At 51.8% G+C, this 19,569-nt stretch overlaps 1 protein-coding gene across 4 annotated transcripts; it reads left to right on the top strand.

Moving 5' to 3' along the window:
- The first annotated feature begins 2,599 nt into the window (after nucleotides 1–2,599).
- Nucleotides 2,600–18,419, top strand: ZNF740 (zinc finger protein 740). Of its 4 annotated transcripts, XR_005223094.2 has the most exons (8): nucleotides 2,600–2,864; nucleotides 4,329–4,699; nucleotides 5,180–5,311; nucleotides 5,503–5,589; nucleotides 8,128–8,251; nucleotides 9,336–9,454; nucleotides 11,530–11,982; nucleotides 15,913–18,419. XR_005223094.2 is itself a non-coding variant. In XM_037883847.2 (7 exons), exons 2-7 carry the CDS (start codon nucleotides 4,691–4,693, stop codon nucleotides 11,617–11,619), a joined length of 561 nt encoding a protein of 186 aa, XP_037739775.1. In that variant the 5' UTR covers nucleotides 2,600–2,864; nucleotides 4,329–4,690; the 3' UTR covers nucleotides 11,620–18,419. The 4 variants fall into 4 exon arrangements, 3 of the variants coding, with proteins under 3 accessions (XP_037739775.1, XP_043388596.1, XP_037739776.1); XM_037883847.2 differs by having other exon boundaries at nucleotides 11,530–18,419; XM_043532661.1 differs by having other exon boundaries at nucleotides 9,316–9,454; nucleotides 11,530–18,419.
- Nucleotides 18,420–19,569: the final 1,150 nt, after the last annotated feature.

The raw sequence follows: 19,569 nt of genomic DNA, 5'->3' as shown, positions 1-19,569 counted from the left end.
CTAAGGTGCGGGGATTTTTCAATGCACACGGATTGTTAGGCAAAAATCCCTTTGGGATGCACGTTCTTTTGAACCTGTGGGGCAAGGACGGCCTGTTTGTACAGCACTAGTGCAGTGGGATCTTGCTCCGTGACTAGGGCTCCTGGGTGCTACCACAATACAAATGTTCAATAATAATAACACTAATTTAGCACTGATGGAAAGTACCAGCTTGACATCCCCGGCCAGTACAGCACAGACAGCAGCAGGGTATGCTTTGCCCCAGCCCACTGCTCTCTGTTCATGAGCGTCCATCCATCCTGGTCATGGAAGGCCGTGTCTAGGACTGGGATGGGAGTTCTGTCTCCCTGGTCCATCCATTGCTTCATCCAGGGACTATTTACTCAATGTTTGTTCAGTACCTACCATAATTGAGATCTGCCTTAGTCCTGTAAGTGATACCCTATAAGAACGGCCACACTGGGTCAGACCAACGGTCCGTCTAGCCCAGTATCCTGTCTACCGACAGTGGCCAATGCCAGGAGCTTCAGAGGGAATGATCAGAACAGGCAATCACTGAGTAATCCATCTACTGTCCTCCACTCCCAGCTTCTGGCAGTCAGAGGCTAGGGGCACCCAGAGCATGGGGTTGCATCCCTGACCATCTTGGCTAATAGCCATGGAAGGACCTATCCTCCAGGAACTTCTCTAGTTCTTTTGTGAACCCTGTTATAGTTTTGGCCTTCACAACATCCTCTGGCAAAGAGTTCCACAGGGTGACTGTGCATTGTGTGAAGAAGTACTTCCTTTTGTTTGTTTTAAACTTGCTGCTTTCTAATTTCATTGGGTGATCCCTGGTTCTTTGTGATTAATTATTAATTAATCATTAATTCATAAATAGGAGTAACAAGAAAGACACTAATTAGTGCCCTTTGTGCTGGTGGCTTTTGTGACAGGAACACTGAGAGAGGTAATGTGTGCTGGACTGGGACTCAGGAAACCTGGGTTCTATTATTATTCCTGCCACTGGCCTTCTGGATGGCCTCGGGCAAGTCACTTCCCCTCTTTATGCCTTAGGTTCCCCATCTGTAAAATGGGAGTAATGATACTGACCTACTTTGTAAAGTGTTTTGAGATCTACTGATGGAAAGCACTTGATAAAAGCTAGGGATTATTATTATCACCTAAGAGAAGCTCTGAGACTCACCAAAATCATAACACACTGGACACCATGAGCCATTAGCTGACAGCACCGTCCATCAGATTTAAACCCAGACCCTTTCTCTGAGTGTCAAAAGACCAAGCTTTTCAGGCTGCAAGACACTTTTAAAGCACTTTCCCCCTCTCCAGCCACTCTTTCTTTCAAAACAGACCCAGCTGGCAGCCTCCCTGAGAAGTGTGAGTTTACTTGTGAAGTACAGAAGCTCTGAAGTGAAGGCAACCTTGCACCAATAGGACTGGCATGCTGGCCCTGTCTAGCAAACTTGGTTCTACCCCCTGCATTGTCGCACTGTGTTAGAACAAGGCCAGACTCGTGTTGACTCGCTGCATGACCCTAACCACGTCACTCCTCTGTGCCTCAGCTTCCTCATCTGTAAATCAGGGATGATAACAACACAGCCCTACCTGGCAGATGGGTTGTGGCTCTTCATGGAGGTTTGCAAAGCATTTTGAGATCTTCTTCAGGCTAAATAGACGCGCACAGAGAGCAGGAGTCACCAGAAGAAGAGTGGACTGGGAAAGAAATCAGAACCAATAGCAAATCAGGGTGAGATTTTCCCACAGCACTCAGCATATCAATGGTATGTCAGTGGGAGCAAAGTGAGGCCCGTGCTAATTACTGTGGAAAATGCAGGACTGGGAGCAATGTGCTGATTCAATGACCGATCTCCCCTACCCCAACCTTACCCCCTGGCAGGAAGGGGTAAGAAAAGCCCCCGTTTTCCATCTACACTCCAGCAGAACAACTCCATATCCTGATCCCCCTTATTGCCAGGTTCTGGGGAGTCCACAGTGGGATGCTATAAAGCCAACAACTGCTCCTCAGGGCGCAGTAGATGGGAGCCCAAGACTGCTTCCCTGCCTTGCAGCGCAGGACTGCAAGATGGGGTGTCTCTAGGGTGACCAGACAGCAAGTGTGAAAAATCGGGACAGGGAATTGGGGGTAATAGGTGCCTATATAAGACAAAGCCCCGAAGATTGGGACTGTCCCTATAAAATTGGGACATCTGGTCACCCTAGGTGTCTCCCAAATGTCTGGATTCCTCTCACCAGAGAGAGGGTATTTGTTTTTACCCCCTAATGGTGGAGAGGGGTTGCGGTGCAAAGTACCCCCCTCAATGCCCTCGTGCCCCAGTTCACCACTGATGGGAGTGGGGCATAATCCCCTCATTCCCAGGGGTGTATATTGGGGGTTAGCCAGGGAGAGCCCACTCCCGGGGGGGGGGGGGGGTGTATATTAGGGGCGGGGCCAGGGAGAGCCTCTCCTACCAGAAGGGTGTATATGGGGGGGTGGGGCCAGGGAGCGCCCCTCCCACCGGGGGTGTATATTGGGGGGTGGCCAGGGAGAGCCCCTCCCCCAGGGGTTTATATGGGGGCCAAGGCGAATCCAGTCCTCAGGATCTCCCTCCCGTTACTCAGGGTTACCCTGGTAACAGCCCCCTCCCTTCCCTGCACCAAGATGGCGGCAGGGGCGGCCTCAGGAGCGGCCCCGCGCATGCGCTGGCCCCGCCCGGGCGGACTGGACGTGACCCCTGTGTCAAGCGCTTCCGGTTCCGGGGTAGCGGCGGCGGCCGAGAGGGTTCGGGCAGCTGTTTGTAAACTTGTCTCCCGGGGGAGAGCAGGGAGGCAACGGCGGAGCCTGGAGCCCGCAGCGGCCGAGCCAGGTACGGACCCCCCAGCCGACGGGCGGCGGGCCCCGGGGGCCAACGGGCCCCGCCCCTCAGGGGGCCGGAGCCGGCTCGGCCCGGCCTTGCACCCCCTTGCGCCTCGGCCTTGCGCGCATGCGCTTGTACGCTCGCGCCGGGGCCCTTGCACGCTCGGGGGCTGTGGCTTGCACACTTACACCTCCTCGCGTGCGCGGTCGCTTGCACGCCCGGGGGTGCGACTTGCACACTTGTGGGCGTTGGGTCTTGCCCGCCCCCCACGCGCTTGTGCGCACACTCGTGCTCAGGCCTTGCACGCTCAGACACAATCACAGGCTGCATCGTTGCACTCTTGGGTCACCGCCTTGGGCGTAGCTGCATGCTTGCACACCCGTGCTGTGGTTTTGCACGCTTGTGCACAGGCTGGGGCTGTTCCACATGAGCATGGTGCAGATGCACTTGTATTTAGCAGTGCTCCCCTGCAACAACGTGGGTGCTTGTGCACACTTACCCCGTGTGCGCTCTGGGATGCTACACGGAGCACCTATTGTGGTGCCTGCTTCCTCCGATTCAGGCACCGGACCTCACTTGTGCTGCACTGTGTCTCTGCACTCATAGTAGTTCACACCCGTGTGTGTGTTGCTCTTCCTGCAAATCACGAACTTGCTCTCTCAGTCCACTTCTGCATGCATGGACAGGAACCTCAATCCACATCTGATGAAGTGAGCTGTAGCTCATGAAAGCTTATGCTCAAATAAATTTGTTAGTCTCTAAGGTGCCACAAGTACTCCTTTTCTTTTTGCGAATGCAGACTAACACGGCTGCTACTCTGAAACCAATCCACAGTTACATTCATTACTGCTTGCTCATTTGCAGTCTCACTGTATTTCCATGCAGCATTGCAGAGCAGGCACCTGGCACTACAGAGTCAGATTTTATGTTTCCTGTTTCTAAGAATAGAAAGTTATGACTTCTAGACACTTTCTCCTGAACTACGAAATAATAATGTGGAAGAGCACCTAGTGCAGCCTTTCTATATGTGTCGGTATTCGAAGAATGAAGGGGTGTGTTTGAACACAAGGTGGCAGCCAGGATTCCCAGGTTCTCTTCCCAGCGTTGGGATGGGAGTGTGGCTAGAGATTAGGGCAGATCACTGAGAGTCATAACTCCTGGTTTCTACGATCAGCTTTGACTGTGTGACCTGGGGCCAGCCACTTTTCCTCTCTATCTGTCTCCCCATCTGCAAAATGTTGTTGTCAAGGCTAACTGTCTGCACAGGGCTTAGAGAAGCTCATAAACAGGAGAGAGAGTATTATGTGTCTTCTCCCCACCTTCCAGCAAAACCTCTGCTAATATTAAGCAATTAATTTTGCCTGGGTTCTCTTTGAATGAAAGTGCTTTGACTCACAGATAAAGAAGTTTCTTTCTCTAGCCAACCCTTGTCAATTGATTCAGTTATGCTTCTTTTTTTTTTTAAACTCACAGGCTCAGACTAAACCAGAGAAGTGTCTGCAGCAATATCGAGGCACGGCGATCAACCCCCTTTATCCAGAAGCAGGGCTAGGGTTGGGATGACTCATCTGTAAAAGCGGTGCAGTCAGTTACCTTCCCGTCTGGCTTCTCCAGCTCCCGGCAGTGCTGGGAGACGACTCCCTTAGAACGCCACACACGATTCCAGGCTCTCAGAATCCAGAAAGATGTCGGCAAAGTGGAGGGTACTGGACAAGACCAGCAAAAAATGATTAACTGAAAAAAAAAAAAATCTTTCTAATCGTAAAATTCTTTCCTGGGAGAGAATTAAGGCTAAAGAATTGTTACAATCCGTTTGTTGAGGACAGACAGACAAGATGGCTCAGGTAATGAGCCCCAATTTTCCCATATGTAACAGGAATGCAACGTCACTGGGAGGTGACTGTCAAGCTGAATGGGCTGTAGAACCCTTGGTGACCCACAGTGACAACGGGTAGAAGTAGATAACACAAACGATGTAGTTCTGATCAAACGGGGTATCTCTTGAATTAAACAGGAAGCTAAGTATGTGCAGCCAACATGGTTGCAGACACAACACCACAATACTGGAATGCTTGCTCCCAAAACATTGCACTCCTTAAGCTCAAGGGAACTCTCCCATTCGCTACCATAGTGTTAATTTATAGATCCACTTTATAGACCTCCAGCCACCAGAGGGTGGTGTAGTTGCACATGTAGCTGACTATGTCTGATTCATTCTGATGGAGGGCACTGGCATGTTTGGGCAGTGGCTGGTTAGGTTATGGCTGGCTGGCTAAGCTCGGCTCAATCCTGCATCTTTCATGGTTGTTTGTCTCGTCTCTTAGGCGAGCCTCCTGGCCTGTGAGGGCCTCTCTGGGGTGTGCCTCGTGCCAACTGTTGCCAGCAAGAAGATGATGCCAAAACAGAGCTCCAAGCAGACAGAGAATGGAGAGAGAGGGAACAGCCCGAACATGCTGGTATGTGGGGAGCTGTTACAGGTATTATCTCCACCCTGATCCTGCCCCATCACCATCTCTCTAGTCATGTCAATGACAGTAGGGGGGTGTCTAAATGTAATGGCTCAGGGTGTCTCCAGAGGATTCTGGGGGGCAAGGGGCTCTGGAAATGAACACAGGGAAAGAACTGACCCCTGTTTTCTCTCCTTAAGGGTCTCCGCCAGGAGAGTGAGAAATCTCGCAGCCGTAAAGAGGCAGAGCCAGCAGAAGCATCGCAGCCAAAAAAGACCATTAAAAAGGCAGGTAATCGTCCGTCATATGGTCACGGAGGAGTGGGGCAGATGGGGCTGCCTTATGAAGTCTTACGCTCAGGGCCAACCTGTCTTTCTGAGTGAGCTGTTGGCATTGTTGCCTGTTTCTCAGACAGCAGAGCATTTCAGGTGTTTAGCTTCAAACAATCACGCGGCTCAGGCCTCCAGCTCCTCGTGATCACACTGTTCAGCCTTGAGGGCCCAGCACCTTGAAGGTGAGAAATGAATTCACAGGCTCCAAGAGTGACACTGGGGTAAAGGTGGGGCAGGGACACACTATACCCTCAAACCAAAATGTGAACTCACATCATGTGGCAGATACTAGCTCTCCCTGCAGTACTGACCCCGTCTCACCTGCAAGAAGAATCTCTGCTAAAATGGGAAGAGTGCTCTTGTGGGTAAAGCAATGGGACTTGGAATCAGAACTCCTGAATTCTGTCCTTTGACCTGCCATAGGCTTCCTGCATTGTCACAAGCATATCCTTTAACCTCTCGGTGTCTTAATCTTCCTTCTTACCTTATCATAGAATATCAGGGTTGGAAGGGACCTCAGGAGGTCATCTAGTCCAACCCCCTGCTCAAAGCAGGACCAATCCCCAATCAAATCATCCCAGCCAAGGCTTTGTCAAGCCTGACCTTAAAAACTTCCAAGGAAGGAGATTCTACCACCTCCCTAGGTAACGCGTTCCAGTGTTTCACTACCCTCCTAGTGAGAGAGTTTTTCCTAATATCCAACCTAAACCTCCCCCACTGCAACTTGAGACCATTACTCCTTGTCCTGTCCTCTTCTACCACTGAGAATAGTCTAGAACCATCCTCTCTGGAACCACCTCTCAGGTAGTTGAAAGCAGCTATCAAATCCCCCCTCATTCTTCTCTTCCGCAGACTAAACAATCCCAGTTCCCTCCGCCTCTCCTCGTAAGTCATGTGTTCCAGACCCCTAATCATTTTTGTTGCCCTTCGCTGGACTCTCTCCAATTTATCCACGTCCTTCTTGTAGTGTGCGGCCCAAAACTGGACACAGTACTCCAGATGAGGCCTCACCAATGTCGAATAGAGGGGAACGATCACATCCCTCGATCTGCTCGCTATGCCCCTACTTATACATCCCAAAATGCCATTGGCCTTCTTGGCAACAAGGGCACACTGCTGACTCATATCCAGCTTCTCGTCCACTGTAACCCCTAGGTCCTTTTCCGCAGAACTGCTGCCTAGCCATTCGGTCCCTAGTCTGTAGCTGTGCATTGGGTTCTTCCATCCTAAGTGCAGGGTCCTGCACTTATCCTTATTGAACCGCATCAGGTTTCTTTTGGCCCAATCCTCCAATTTGTCTAGGTCCCTCTGTATCCTATCCGTGCCCTCCAGCGTATCTACCACTCCTCACAGTTTAGTATCATCCGCAAATTTGCTGAGAGTGCAATCCACACCATCCTCCAGATCATTTATGAAGATATTAAACAAAACCGGCCCCAGGACCGACCCCTGGGGCACTCCACTTGACACCAGCTGCCAACTAGACATGGAGCCATTGATCACTACCCGTTGAGCCCGACAATCTAGCCAACTTTCTACCCACCTTATAGTGCATTCATCCAGCCCATACTTCTTTAACTTGCTGACAAGAATACTGTGGGAGACCGTGTCAAAAGCTTTGCTAAAGTCAAGAAACAATACATCCACTGCTTTCCCTTCATCCACAGAATCAGTAATCTCATCATAGAAGGCTATTAGATTAGTCAGGCATGACCTACCCTTGGTGAATCCATGCTGACTGTTCCTGATCACTTTCCTCTCGTGTAAGTGCTTCAGGATTGATTCCTTGAGGACCTGCTCCATGATTTTTCCGGGGACTGAGGTGAGGCTGACTGGCCTGTAGTTCCCAGGATCCTCCTCCTTCCCTTTTTTAAAGATTGGCACTACATTAGCCTTTTTCCAGTCATCTGGGACTTCCTCCATTCGCCACGAGTTTTCAAAGATAATGGCCAATGGCTCTGCAATCACATCCGCCAATTCCTTTAGCACTCTCGGATGCAACTCGTCCAGCCCCATAGACTTGTGCACGTCCAGCTTTTCTAAATAGTCCCTAACCACCTCTTTCTCCACAGAGGGCTGGCCATCTACTCCCCATGTTGCGATGCCCAGCGCAGCAGTCTGGGAGCTGTCCTTGTTAGTGAAGACAGAGAGGCAAAAAAACCTTCTAGGAGGATTGGGAGGCTAAACTATTTATATTGTAGCAGTAATCATGGTACCTACCTCTTACGTAGAGCTTTTCATCGGGAGATCTCAAAGTGCTTCACAATCTTTAAGGCAGTGGCTAGGGGCCCCGGAGTCCTGTTGTGCTAGGCACTGCACAGACACATGACAAAAATGGTCCCTGCCCTGATCAGTTCACAGGAGTGCTTGGACATCACCAAATGGAAGGGGGTAGGAAGGGGTGAATAGTTTGGCAGAACCTGACCCTAGAGCAGTGTTATGTGCTCGCTGTGCCATACGCTGGAACGGTGAGGGTCTGTCTGTGCTTCACAGGTGATGGTGATTGAGCAGAACGGCTCCTTCCAGCTGAGAATCCCCAAGAACTTTATTTGTGAGCACTGCTACGGAGCCTTTCGGAGCAGCTACCATCTCAAGAGACACATCCTCATCCATACTGGTAAAGAGCCAGGAGAGCGAGGGTCTTGCTCTGCCGATGGGTGCTGTGGGCCTTCTGGCTCAGAAGCAGAACGGGGGTGAAGCATTGAGAGGCTGATCCATAACTCCAGCTGCGTCTGTAGCTTGAGCTGCACTCCGGGGGGGCAGGGGCTCTATTAATCAAACAGGTCAGCTCTTCAAGCAAAAAGGTTGCAAGAGGGCACAAGTGTCCTAGCGATGTTTAATTCAGAACATGTACCTGCCTGGGCATTAGGTCTTAGGTGCAGAGTTTGCGAATGCTACCTTTGAAGGTGGTGCCTTCACTGCATTGCATTCTGGCTGCTACCGCTGGATCTGACTAGGAGCAAGCGGCTGTTGCCATATGAGCCGTTCCTTGCTGAGAGCCTGGATCATGATGGTGGAAGATCTTCTGTCCCTAGCTCTCTGCCTCTCTCTTTGCTTTTCTGCTGCTTCGACCCGAACAGCCCAGCTTGCGGAGAGCTGTGAGCTGTAGAATAGGGTGGGGCTGTGACATCAGAGAAAAGAGGGGGACCAAACAGGCTGTGCAGAGGGGATGCCATGCGGGATTAAATCCATCCCTGTCCTGGTGAGTTTTCAAGGGAAAGTGGCGTGTGGTGCAGTGACGAAGTGCCACAGCCACGAGATCAGATGGTTACTCTGCTGTGGGGCAGGCACCTCTTGATCAGTTAATGCAGACCAACCTGGTGAATGATCTTTCCGTCTGGGGGCAGCGCTGAATGGGGAGAATGCAGCGGCTTTGCAAATGGGTTAAGAGGCTGCCCACGGGTAGGGGGCAGCACAGAGGAAGGCGTGGAGAAAGGACTAGGAAAGGGAAATGAAGAGGAGAGGTGGTTCGAAGTGGCATTATTGATAGGGTAAGTGGGGGGCACAGTAAGAGATGAGGGCGGAGATGCAAGGCAAACAGACTGGTGTGGGGGTCTAGGGTAAGGCTGGGTCATGCAGGACAGTGGGGATTCAGAGCCAGGCGGTGGCATGGGGCTGCGTGCCAGCACTGGGGAGGATGGGGAGGGGGGGCAGTGGGCAGTACAAGCCTCCCTATCACAGCCCCTTCTGCTCTTCCCCAGGGGAGAAGCCGTTCGAGTGCGATCTGTGTGACATGCGCTTCATCCAGAAGTACCACCTGGAGCGCCACAAACGCGTGCACAGCGGCGAAAAGCCCTACCAGTGCGAGCGCTGCATGCAGGTAACCACCCCACCAGCCAGGCACGCCACCGCGCGAGGGGTGGGGTCGCTTTGCTGCAGACACTCCCCCCACCCACGGCCTGCAAGGGTTACTCCTGCAGCAGCTGGGCGTGGGGAGGAGGTGCCCCTTCCAGGCTCTGTACTCAGAAGGGCCTGGTCTCGCGCCGCCAGGCTCCGTGGTTTCTCGGAGCAGGACGGTGTCTTATCACTGGGAGCTAGCATGCTCAGATCTGTGCGCGCACAGCGGGAGAAGCCACTTCCTTCCTATCAGAACCAGCGTCCTCCTACGGACAGCCTGGATGAGGGCTTGCCGGGAACTCATTCCTGGTTCACTCTGGGCCCGTCAAATCTGCCTGGTGCTGCTTTTGGTCTGTCCCTAGCAGTGCAGGTCTGTGCCTAGGGCCCACAGAGCATGGCTCATCTTCCTAGCGCTGCAGAGGCATGAGCAAAGCCTCCCGCAGCCCCCTGGGAAGTAGGGGATTGCGAAGGGTTTAAGGTCAGAAATCGCTGCCTGAGACAGCGATGACCTGAGAGCTGTGAGCTCTGCCAGCACTCCTGGACTTCTGTTGGGATTGCAGTGCCCAGCAGCCACCCGGGATGGCTCCCCCAAAACAGAGGCACCCCCCAGTCGGTAGCCACGCATGGAAGCTGTTGGCACAGCTGTCTTGCAGAGTCGGTGTCAGAGCTGGGTTAGACTCCAGGTTCCCACCCAGCAGAGCAGAACAGCGAACTGCTTAACCATGTGGGGCTGTCTCTTCTCTCTAGACACCGGCTCGGTCAGCTGAGCAGCGTGGCTGGGCACTGGGCCAGGTCCTTGGTTACGATCCGGCCCCTTGTGCTCCTCAAACAGTGCAAAAGAGGTTGGATACTGGCTGAAAACAGCCAGTGGGGAATTCCCATGAGAGAAGTTAGGGGACCCACCCAGGGGTAATTAAAAGCTGGGGTAGAGAGTAGGGATGGGAGATGGCTGTGCTAACCTTTCACTGCCGAAGTCAGTGGTTTTCAAACTTTTTTTTTTCCTGGTGACCCAGTTGAAGAAAATTGATGCCCATGACCCAACAGAGCTGGGGGTGAGGGAGAGGCTCAGGGCTGGGGCAGAGTGTTGGGGTGCAGGGGTGAGGGCTGCAGGGTGGGACCAGGACTGAGGGTTCACCGTATGGGAGGGCGCTCTGGGCTGTAGCGAGGGGTTGGAGTGTGGGAGGGGGGTCAGGGCTCTGGGCTGGGGATGAGGGGCTTGGGGTGAAGGAGGGGGCTCTGGGTTTGACAGGGGCTCAGGGCTGTGGCAGGGGGTGGGATGTAGGAGGGGGTCAGGGCTCTGGGCTGGGGCTGGGGATAAGGGGTTTGAGGTGCAGGAAGGGGCTCCGGGTTTGGGGGTGGAGCTCAGGGCAGGGGGTTGGGGACACAGGCTTACCTCCAGCAGCTCCTGTTCAGCAGCGGGGGTGCTAAGGCAGGCTTCCCACCTGTCCTGGCACTGCGGACCGTGCTGCGCCCCCAGAAGCAGCCAGCAGCAGGTACAGCTCCGTGCTCTGCCCCTGCCCTGAGCACCAGCCAATGGGAGTGCAGAGCCAGTGCTCAGGACGGGGGCAGAGCACGGAGCCCTCTGGCCCCCCTGCCTAGGAGGCAGACCTGCTGCTGGCCGCTTCTGGGGTGCAGCGCGGTGTTGGAACAGGTAGGGACTAGCCTGCCTTAGCCGGGCAGCACAGCCGACAGGACTTTTAACGGCCCGTTCGATGGTGCTGACCAGAGCTGCTGCGACCCACGGTTTGAAAACCAATGGCGTAAGTGACCCTAGGCCAGTTGTGTAAGCAAGAGCAGCCCTCAGACTACTATAACTTGGGCAGGGGTCAGCACAAAACACCCCGAATGTGGAGGAGCTGGACCTGACTCCAGCTCCCCATGCTCAGCAGAGAATCTAGCCGTGCCTTGCTGTCCTAGGAGTCTTTCCTAGCTCCAAAGGTTGGTCCTGCCGTTCCCATAACAGACTCCAACAGCGCACGCTGCCCTGCATTGGTGCTTTTCTTATTGGCTGGATTTGATGTTGCAATAACTCCCTTCTCTCTTCTCCATCTTTCGCAGAGCTTCTCCAGGACAGATCGGCTGCTTAGACACAAACGAATGTGCCAGGGCTGCCAGACCAAAACCCCTGACTCGCAGCTGCTGCTTTAGGAGCCAGGGTGATGCGTCGGAGAAGCTAGGAGGTGGACAGGATTTTCAGTTTTCTGTGTCTGGTTTTGCCTGCTCCTGCTCCCCTGGCCAAGGTGGGGCAGAGCTGAGGACTCTCCTAGACTCTCAGATGGGGTCCGGACACTGTAAATAAGATGAGGATGATCTGGAATCTACCCAACCAGCAGAAGCCACAGGCAGCTGTGTATAAACCTTCTTTTCCATTGGTTTGTTTTTGAAGTATCGCCATTTGCCTCTCAGGAAAGGCTTCGGGGGACAACAGGGCAAAGCTAGCTACACTTGCCTCAAACTCTTAACACTTGCCATCACCTGATCAACCAGCTCACGCCCAGGCAGAGCTCACAGGTATGAAATATAGCAGGGTGGAAATCAACTGTGGTGTTCTTCTGACTCTTTTTTTATAACCAGTCTCACCGGAAGAGGCCAACAAAGCAATGGATTATAAGAAGCAGCTGTGGAGGATTTTGGTTCAGGTGTGAAATGCAGAAACTCATCTCAGCCGAGAGCTTGGTTCTGAGGTCTGCGGAGCTTTTATTTCTAGGGTGTCTGATTTTGTAACCGAGTTTCCTCCTGCTCTTTCCACCTTCAAGAAACGAGCGGGGACATTGGAGGGGGAGGGAGGAGAGCGCACCGTTGCGGGGGAGGGTGGCGGTTGCGGGGGCTCAGTTTAAACTCTTGTGACACCCAGCAACTCCTGCGATCAGTGTCTTGTGAAATGGTGTTGCGTGAGCAGCTGCTGCACATGTGTCGGGGTTGAACCCGCATGGAATCTGAATATGTCTCTTAGCAACTCCCAAACCCCTGATGACAGGCAGTGATTCGGGGTATACAGCCCATGGCTGGGGGGGAACGGCTTCTGCAAGAGGCTGTCCTCCTTCCTTGGCCCCAGTGTGTGTGTATGAGGGTGCTTGGGGTGATCACATTACCACATGTTCCTGTGCCCCCTTGAATTCAGATCCTAGCCTGGTTCAAGGCAGCAACCCATAATCTGGCTTTCTCAGAAATGTTCTTGCCTCAAACGCTGCCAGGATTGGCTCATGTTCAGGAAGGCTTTCAGTTGCTTTGTAGTTTGGGATAAGATCTACCCCTTTGTGTTTGACCCCGAGGGCTAGCCAGCAATGGATCTTTGCAGTGTCTGTTGTGGATTTGGGGGGGGAAATGTAACCCACTCTCAGATTTCACTTCCAGTACATTAGTGCCCTGCCCACCTGGTGGTTGGACACCACTTAAATAAACTGTGATCTCTCTGGCAACTCTCCAGTGGCCCAGGAGCAACTGCACAGTTCAGAGAGAGCTAGAAACAGCTAAAGAGACCTGCAGGGAAAGGCAGTTAAACTTCCTCTTCTGAAAGAAACAGAAACTATGAGCATGAGGGAGGGGGCCAGGCTCCCCAGCCACGCTCAAGAGCCCTGAGTGTCGCAAGCCAGAAAAAGCCTGTTACCAAAGTGACGACTCTGCCTCCCCAAATCCCCCTCTTGGCTCCCAACGCACGTTCATACCCTGCATCTGAAAACTCAGGCCCAGCGAGTGTCCGCTAAAGATCAGACCTTTCCCGGCTGGTAACAAACGTGTGGGGAAGGAAGATGTTGTTCCCGTCTGCGCCTTGTCTTCCACTCCCCCTGCAGTGACGACGGTATATTGGATACTTCCTGCTCGGTGCTCTGCTGGGAGCCCCACCCAGATGTCCCTGTCTAGGATGACCCACCCAGATGACCCATAGCCTAGGTCGAGCTAAGCTTGGTCTCTGTCCACAGCAGCTGGCATCGCTGCAGCTCAGATCTCCTGTTTCTGCCCCAAGATGTCATTTGGTGCCCTGGTAATTCTTCTGGGGCAAGGGAGAGCAGAGCATAGGGGAAGGTTACTCAGGGCAGTGAGAATCTGGACTCGGCTTTCTGAGCATCAGTGGCACTGCAGCAAAGTGCCCTTGGGAAATGACCAAAATGCTCTTTAAAATGTCAGTGGCTCTGTCCCTTCTTAATTCAAATCATGCAGCCCCCCCACCATTGCCCTCATGTAGCTAGCTACATACCGAAATAAAATCCTTTCTGTAGCAGCTTTTCCCAGCAGCAGAGTGCGCTCTGCACTGGTGCAGCTTGGCTTTGTCCGGCGAAGGTAGATACTTCCTACGTTTATCTTAGGCCAGCGGGGGCTCTGCTAATGTTAGCAAGTTGACCTTCTGTCTCCATCTCGCTGCTATGTTCCCTTGGGTCTCTAGGTCCTTTCAGCCTCCCTTGCCCCACAGCTGCTCCTCCTTCTCTCTTATCTTCCCCCACCCCCCCCCCCCACCCCAATCCCATACACACGCGCACTAAGGAAATAGGAATGGGTTTCTATCTTGGATGTTTTTGTTTTTCCCCTTTACCCAAATATCTCAGTGAGACACTCTGTCGGGGGAGACTTGCAATGCTCCTTGCTGCCAGATTCTGCTCTGCCTTCCCCGGTCCCTCAAAGATGGGACTGAAAGCCAATTTCCAAAGAGAACAGAGTTCTGTGTCTTTCCCTGCGCAGGACAGGGCACCCTGGCTTGGCCTGACGCATCCTTGGTTGGTTCTGTAGAATCTCGACAGCCATGTGCTCTCCACACCTGCATGCTGGATACACCAGTATGAATGCTTTACTCGAGCAGTGCCCTTCTTCCAAATCTCTCCCCAGTGGAGTACAGCGTCTGCATATGCACTGTGGTCTCCTTTGGGGAACGGCTAGAGTAGAACCTTGTAGCCTGGGTTGTCTTTCCCAGGTGTCAAACACTACCTTTCCCCTGAGTCCATCTGGAGCTGTGAGTTCAGGGCACTTGAGCTCCTTAGATCCTGAAATCACAATGGTCCAATTTCCTGCTTGTATCTAACATACTTTGTTGTTGGGAGAGGTTAAATGGGCATCCTCTGCCTCTTGGCCAGACAAACGCAGGCTCTGCTTGTAACCGCACAGAATGGAAGAGGGGAGTGTTAATTACAACGCTCCGTGATCTGCTCCTGCTGCTTGTTAAAGGCAGGCGGCCTCTTGGAGACCGTTTCAGAATGGTTCATTTTTGGTGCCATTTGCATGATTCTCGGTCAGGCCCCTGCAACCTTGACTTGGAATCGTTCCTTTTCAGTCTCCCTGCCCGAGAAAATCACACCCTGTTGTATGTCTGGAGCTTCTGGGTGTTGGCTGGAATCAAAGCATAGGCTGCTGGCGCCCATGGGGTCGGTTAGACTGAGGCATAGTCTTCCCCAAGGAAGCGCTGGAAGCCCCGTTGATTCCGTCACTCGGAATCACACTAGGCAGAATGCCTGTGGCTCCGTTGTGGGGAGCAATGGGATGGGTGACTGGCTAGCTTCTCAGCTGGGAGTTCCATGTTGGCAGCACCTGGGTTGGCACAGCAGGGAAGGAAGTTCAGGACACTTTCACCACAGGCTCGTGGGCCAAGCTGTCCTGGACAGAAGAGGTGGCGGCTGTTTGAACAGTGTTGGGCCTTGCAACCTGGCTGTGGGGCATAAGGTTGCAGGAGTGTTGTATGGAAGCAGCTTCCAGGCCAACCACTGGTGATTACCATTCTAGCTGGTCCAGTCAGGTCAAAGCCGCTGGAGAAGGAGACAAGTCACTTTTGCGCGAGTCTTTCCCTGCTCTCTCTTTCACCGATGATGGAATTTAAAGGAACTCTCAACGTTTCCTGCCCCTCAGAGAAGCTGATAAGACTCTTTTTACCCTCTTTATTTGGTAAAAGGAGATTCCCTGCCTTCCATGCCCCCGTGTTGTGGTGAAGGGAGCTGAAATCAGCTTTACCTAGCCCCTTATCGCATCAAAACATCAGCATCGCTGAGGGACTAGTATCTGGCTCCTACAGAGAGTTGGCCTATCATTCTTTTGGGCCCCCAGAAATCCTGACCCCTTTCAAGGATACCTCGTTGACAGTGTCTCACATCTGTAGAACGGGTTTTCATGGGTGGGGTCAACACTGAAAGCCTAGAGGCGTTAACGTGAAGTATCTTGGCCTGGAGAACGCCACCAGAAAAGCCTTTAATCCTAGACTTAAGATTCTCTTCCAAACAGGCGTGATTGTCTGTCTGTTCAGCCCTGGCTCCTTTGCCCCTTGGCAATAGTGGCTGAAATGGGATGTCCCGTTGTGTGTTTGCTGTTGCTATTTATTCTCCTGACCCCACCCAATGAGTAAGGCAATCGACTGGAAGTCAGAAGGTCTTGGGTTCTAGGCCCAGCTCTGACACCGACCCTGGGCAGAGTACTGCTCCGTCTCTGTGTTCTCCCTGCACTAATTATACTGACTCACTTTTGCAGAAAGAAGTATGAAGTTTTACTATTGGAACACGAATCTTCTATGTAGAACTGCTGACGGTGGATCTTGGGGCGTTGGCTGTGACGTGAGATTGGTTGGCCGCCTGTTCCAATCGGGCTGTACTTCTGCCCAGCACCAGGGGGCAGTACAAGCTATCCTGTAGTACTACTGGCAAAAGGGTGTCGGCAAACGGTTAGTTCGGTTAAACCAGATGCTGGTTTAGAAGACAAACTCACTCTTGGTTTTGAACTTTCATAGCGGATGGAACACCTGTGGTCTGGGGCAGAGACCCCTAAATTATGGGAAACTGTTGGGTGGGAGCCTCGCTGCTCAGATCCTCTGAGGGCCTGAAGCTGCCTGCGTTCAGTGCTGCAGAGTTCGATGCGTGTGTGGTCTGTGTGGCTGGGGTTTTTCTCAAAACCTGTTTTTTGACCTGGTGGTGAGGAGCTACTGCAGAGCTACTGGTGTCACTGCTGCTATAGACCGTCCTTTTCCCTGAGTAGCTGATGCATGCACACAGTGTGCTAGAGAAAGGGTTCGTCCATCTAGCTGACGCTGCAGGTTGCCAGTGCAGTATAGAAGCTGCAGCTGTTTTGAAGGCTGACGGTCAAATTGTTTGCAGCTGGGGCTTCCTTTTTCTAAACCATCTCTGCAGAGGTATTTCCATTCCCAGTAAAAAAAAAAAAAATATGGGTCTGGGGCTAAGAGGCTCATTGGATTCACCTACGGCTCATGCTCTGCAAACCCCCTCAGCTGATACATGGAAAAAGTGTTCAGTTTTATATCTATAAATTAGTGACTTATGGTGATTTGAACATTTGTTTTTTTATTTTTAAATGCTCTTAAAAGTAACCTGTCATGACATTCCAGAGTGAATTAAGATCAATTGAATGAAGACCACTTTAATTCTGAATAAGAGCATTCACCCAGGGATTTAATGCAGTTTAACTAATTCACTATAAATTCACACCTTTAATTAGGATTAATTTTCCTTAGTTTCCCCTTATACACAAGCCCTTAACAAGCTGTGCCCTGGGATAAAGAGTAATATTGACAGATGTTTCGTGACTATGAGTTTATTCTTCCTAGCTGGTTTACAGCGAATTAGCATGAGAAAGGTGGGGGCAGTGAAACTGACAAGGAACACAACTGAAACTGACGAGAAACAAAAGTTTCCCTGTCTGAGCTGGGTGCAAAAGGGCAATCTGGCTAGCACCGGCACTCTAAAATAAATCTACTGAAAAATTGTCAGTTCTAGTAACACACACAAGACGATGTTTAAAATTGGCTTCTAACTTGACTGTAGCAAAGAGGCGTGTCAACACCTCATCTGTGCTGGGGAGTATAGTTAAAACAATACAACCCTCCACTGTAAACATATTTTTCTGGTGCAATTCGGGGCTTCCCCTGCTTTCAAGCTATGGTAAACCGTGCTCTTGCAAGCCCCTTACTGTCACAGCATGGTGTATTCGCACTGGTGCAGCCACAGTAATGCAACTACCCCCAGCCCCTCTGTGGCTGAAAAGCATGTGAGTTGCGGAGTCATAGGCGTCAGGTTGGCTGGTTCTCTGGAGTGGGGTGTAAATGGGCACTTCATCTCCTTGTGCACCCATGTAAAACTCATTTTTCCTGTAGCATCTATATCCACATGAGCCCACGTCTGGTGGCAGGTTGGGGGTAGGGGGGAAGGAGACTGTGTGTCTGAGTGTGTATTTCGGAGATGGGACCCTGCTCTCTAGTGTGCGTGCATGACAAGCTCACCAGACTCTGGTCTGATTTGTGTTCAGATGTCTTCTCAGGTGAGGCCCATATTTGGAACGGCCCAGGGAAGAGGTTAGCTGTAGAGCAGTGTTCATGTGCATTAGACCTTGATCATGCCATTTCCCAGCTCCAGCCAGGATAATTTCCTCCCCACTTCGTGAGCATTTAAAAATCACCCAGACAGAAAACCACACGCCTGGCTGCAGTGAGGGGTGTTTTCTGGCATGAGCCCCCAAAGGGCAGGGATTGGAAACCATGCCACCAGCTAAGCGTGAGAGAGATTCCACACACACACGCACACCCTGGCCTGCCCTTGAATCAAGGAGTGTGTGACCAAGAAAGGCATGGCTGCCCAGGTGTTCTTCACGAGCAGAATGAACACAGTCACACTAGCCACACTGTGGCGTGACTGATCCCTGAAGGCAGGCGCAAAGTGGCCCCTGAGTTGTCCCAGAACTACTGTTTTGACAGATGGACCAAGAACTCTCCTGTTAGTGAATCCGAGCTGAGTGATATCTGGAAAGTCCCATGGCTTACTTATTTGTCTTTTTTTTTTTTTTTTAATTAAATATACTTATTTTGCGATGGGGGGGAGCGTGTGTTACTGATGAGATAAATGAGAATCCCTTTTAAACTGTAGTTTTTATAAGATGTTATAAACTTGTATCTTTTTACCATTAGTGTGGTGTCTGTTCCTTTGTGACCTATTTAGAGTATTTAAATAAAAACTTGTTTTTTCTTTTCTAAACTCTACTCTGCTTCTTATCTCGGTTCACTCTAGGGGCTCGGATCCTGGTCTGAGCAGCAGTGAAGCGCAAAAAAAAAAAAAAAGCCCATGTAGCATACAGTCAAGGCTTATGAAAAAGGGAGTAGTGATTTTTTTGGGAGCTTAGCTGTGAGGCTCTTTAGAGGGCCCTTGCTTTCATAGAGCAAATACTTAATGTTCTGGACATCAGACCCCATTAAAAGGGTCCAGGGTTGGATGCCTGCAATCACTAGTCATGCTAAACATGTTCTAGCCTAATGGGCTCCTAGGTGTTCCCATAAGACAGCTAATAAATAACACAATCTTGGCCTTTAAGCTTCAGTGAACCAAGAACTTCTCCCAAGTAGCTAAAGGGTCAAAAATCTGCTGTCACCATGGTAAGTATGGATTTTAATTAACCCATGGAACTTTCTGCCATAACTTTCCTTTTTCATAAGGCTCAGGGTCAGCTAATGTGGATATTAATATTGGTTACAGGAGCGAGGATGGTGGAAAGTGCGTACCAGCCCTCCTCGTGTGATAGGACATAAGGTGCGTGGCTGGGGATTAGAGGAGCGTTTCTGGTTCTTTGGCATCTTGTTGCCTAGTTAGCTATGAGAGGGTCTGGCATGTCCTCCTGGACCTAATCATGGTCAGTCCGGAGCACTGGGGTAATGCGCTGTCACAATTTCTGTGTTTAATCAGTACCTTGGGTTTGTCAGCCGTGTAACAGGATGTGGCCCTGGGTGGCGTTGCCCCTTGATTCTCTCTGACTGACTGCCCGCTCTGCAAGGGGGAAGCTTTGCTCCCTGACTTCCAACACTGCAGCCTCTGTCCTGCTGGGCCCTCCTTGCCCCCTCTGCTGACGGGGCTTCCAAGCGGGGACCTTCACTCTCCCATGTGCTGTGGAGCAGCAGCCTGCAGCTGGGGCTGGCTCTCCTGCCCTCCCCCTGCGTTTGTGGGATTTGACACTTGTTTATGTCAGGAAAGCAGACGCGGTTGCAGGGAGGTTCTGCTTTTGAGCATGGGAAGCTGCCGAAATGAGGAAATATACAGAACCTCCTCCCAGACTCTCTTAACACCAAACCCCACTTGGGCACCTGCCCCCACCCCCACTATGTCCTCTTGGCTTCTCTAGGGCTGGGAACAATCC

This window comes from Chelonia mydas, chromosome 20 (genome assembly GCF_015237465.2).
Source record: "Chelonia mydas isolate rCheMyd1 chromosome 20, rCheMyd1.pri.v2, whole genome shotgun sequence".
Classification (NCBI taxonomy): domain Eukaryota; kingdom Metazoa; phylum Chordata; order Testudines; family Cheloniidae; genus Chelonia; species Chelonia mydas.
The sequence above is the reverse complement of the archived record's forward strand: the minus strand, read 5'-3'. Positions and strand labels throughout refer to the sequence as shown.

What these genes read in the sequence shown, in the direction of transcription:
- ZNF740 (XM_043532661.1), top strand. An exon ending in GGAACAGCCCGAACATGCTG is followed by an intron (nt 5,312 to 5,502) that starts GTATGTGGGGAG and finishes TCTCTCCTTAAG; the next exon opens with GGTCTCCGCCAGGAGAGTGA. An exon ending in CAAAAAAGACCATTAAAAAG is followed by an intron (nt 5,590 to 8,127) that starts GCAGGTAATCGT and finishes TGTGCTTCACAG; the next exon opens with GTGATGGTGATTGAGCAGAA.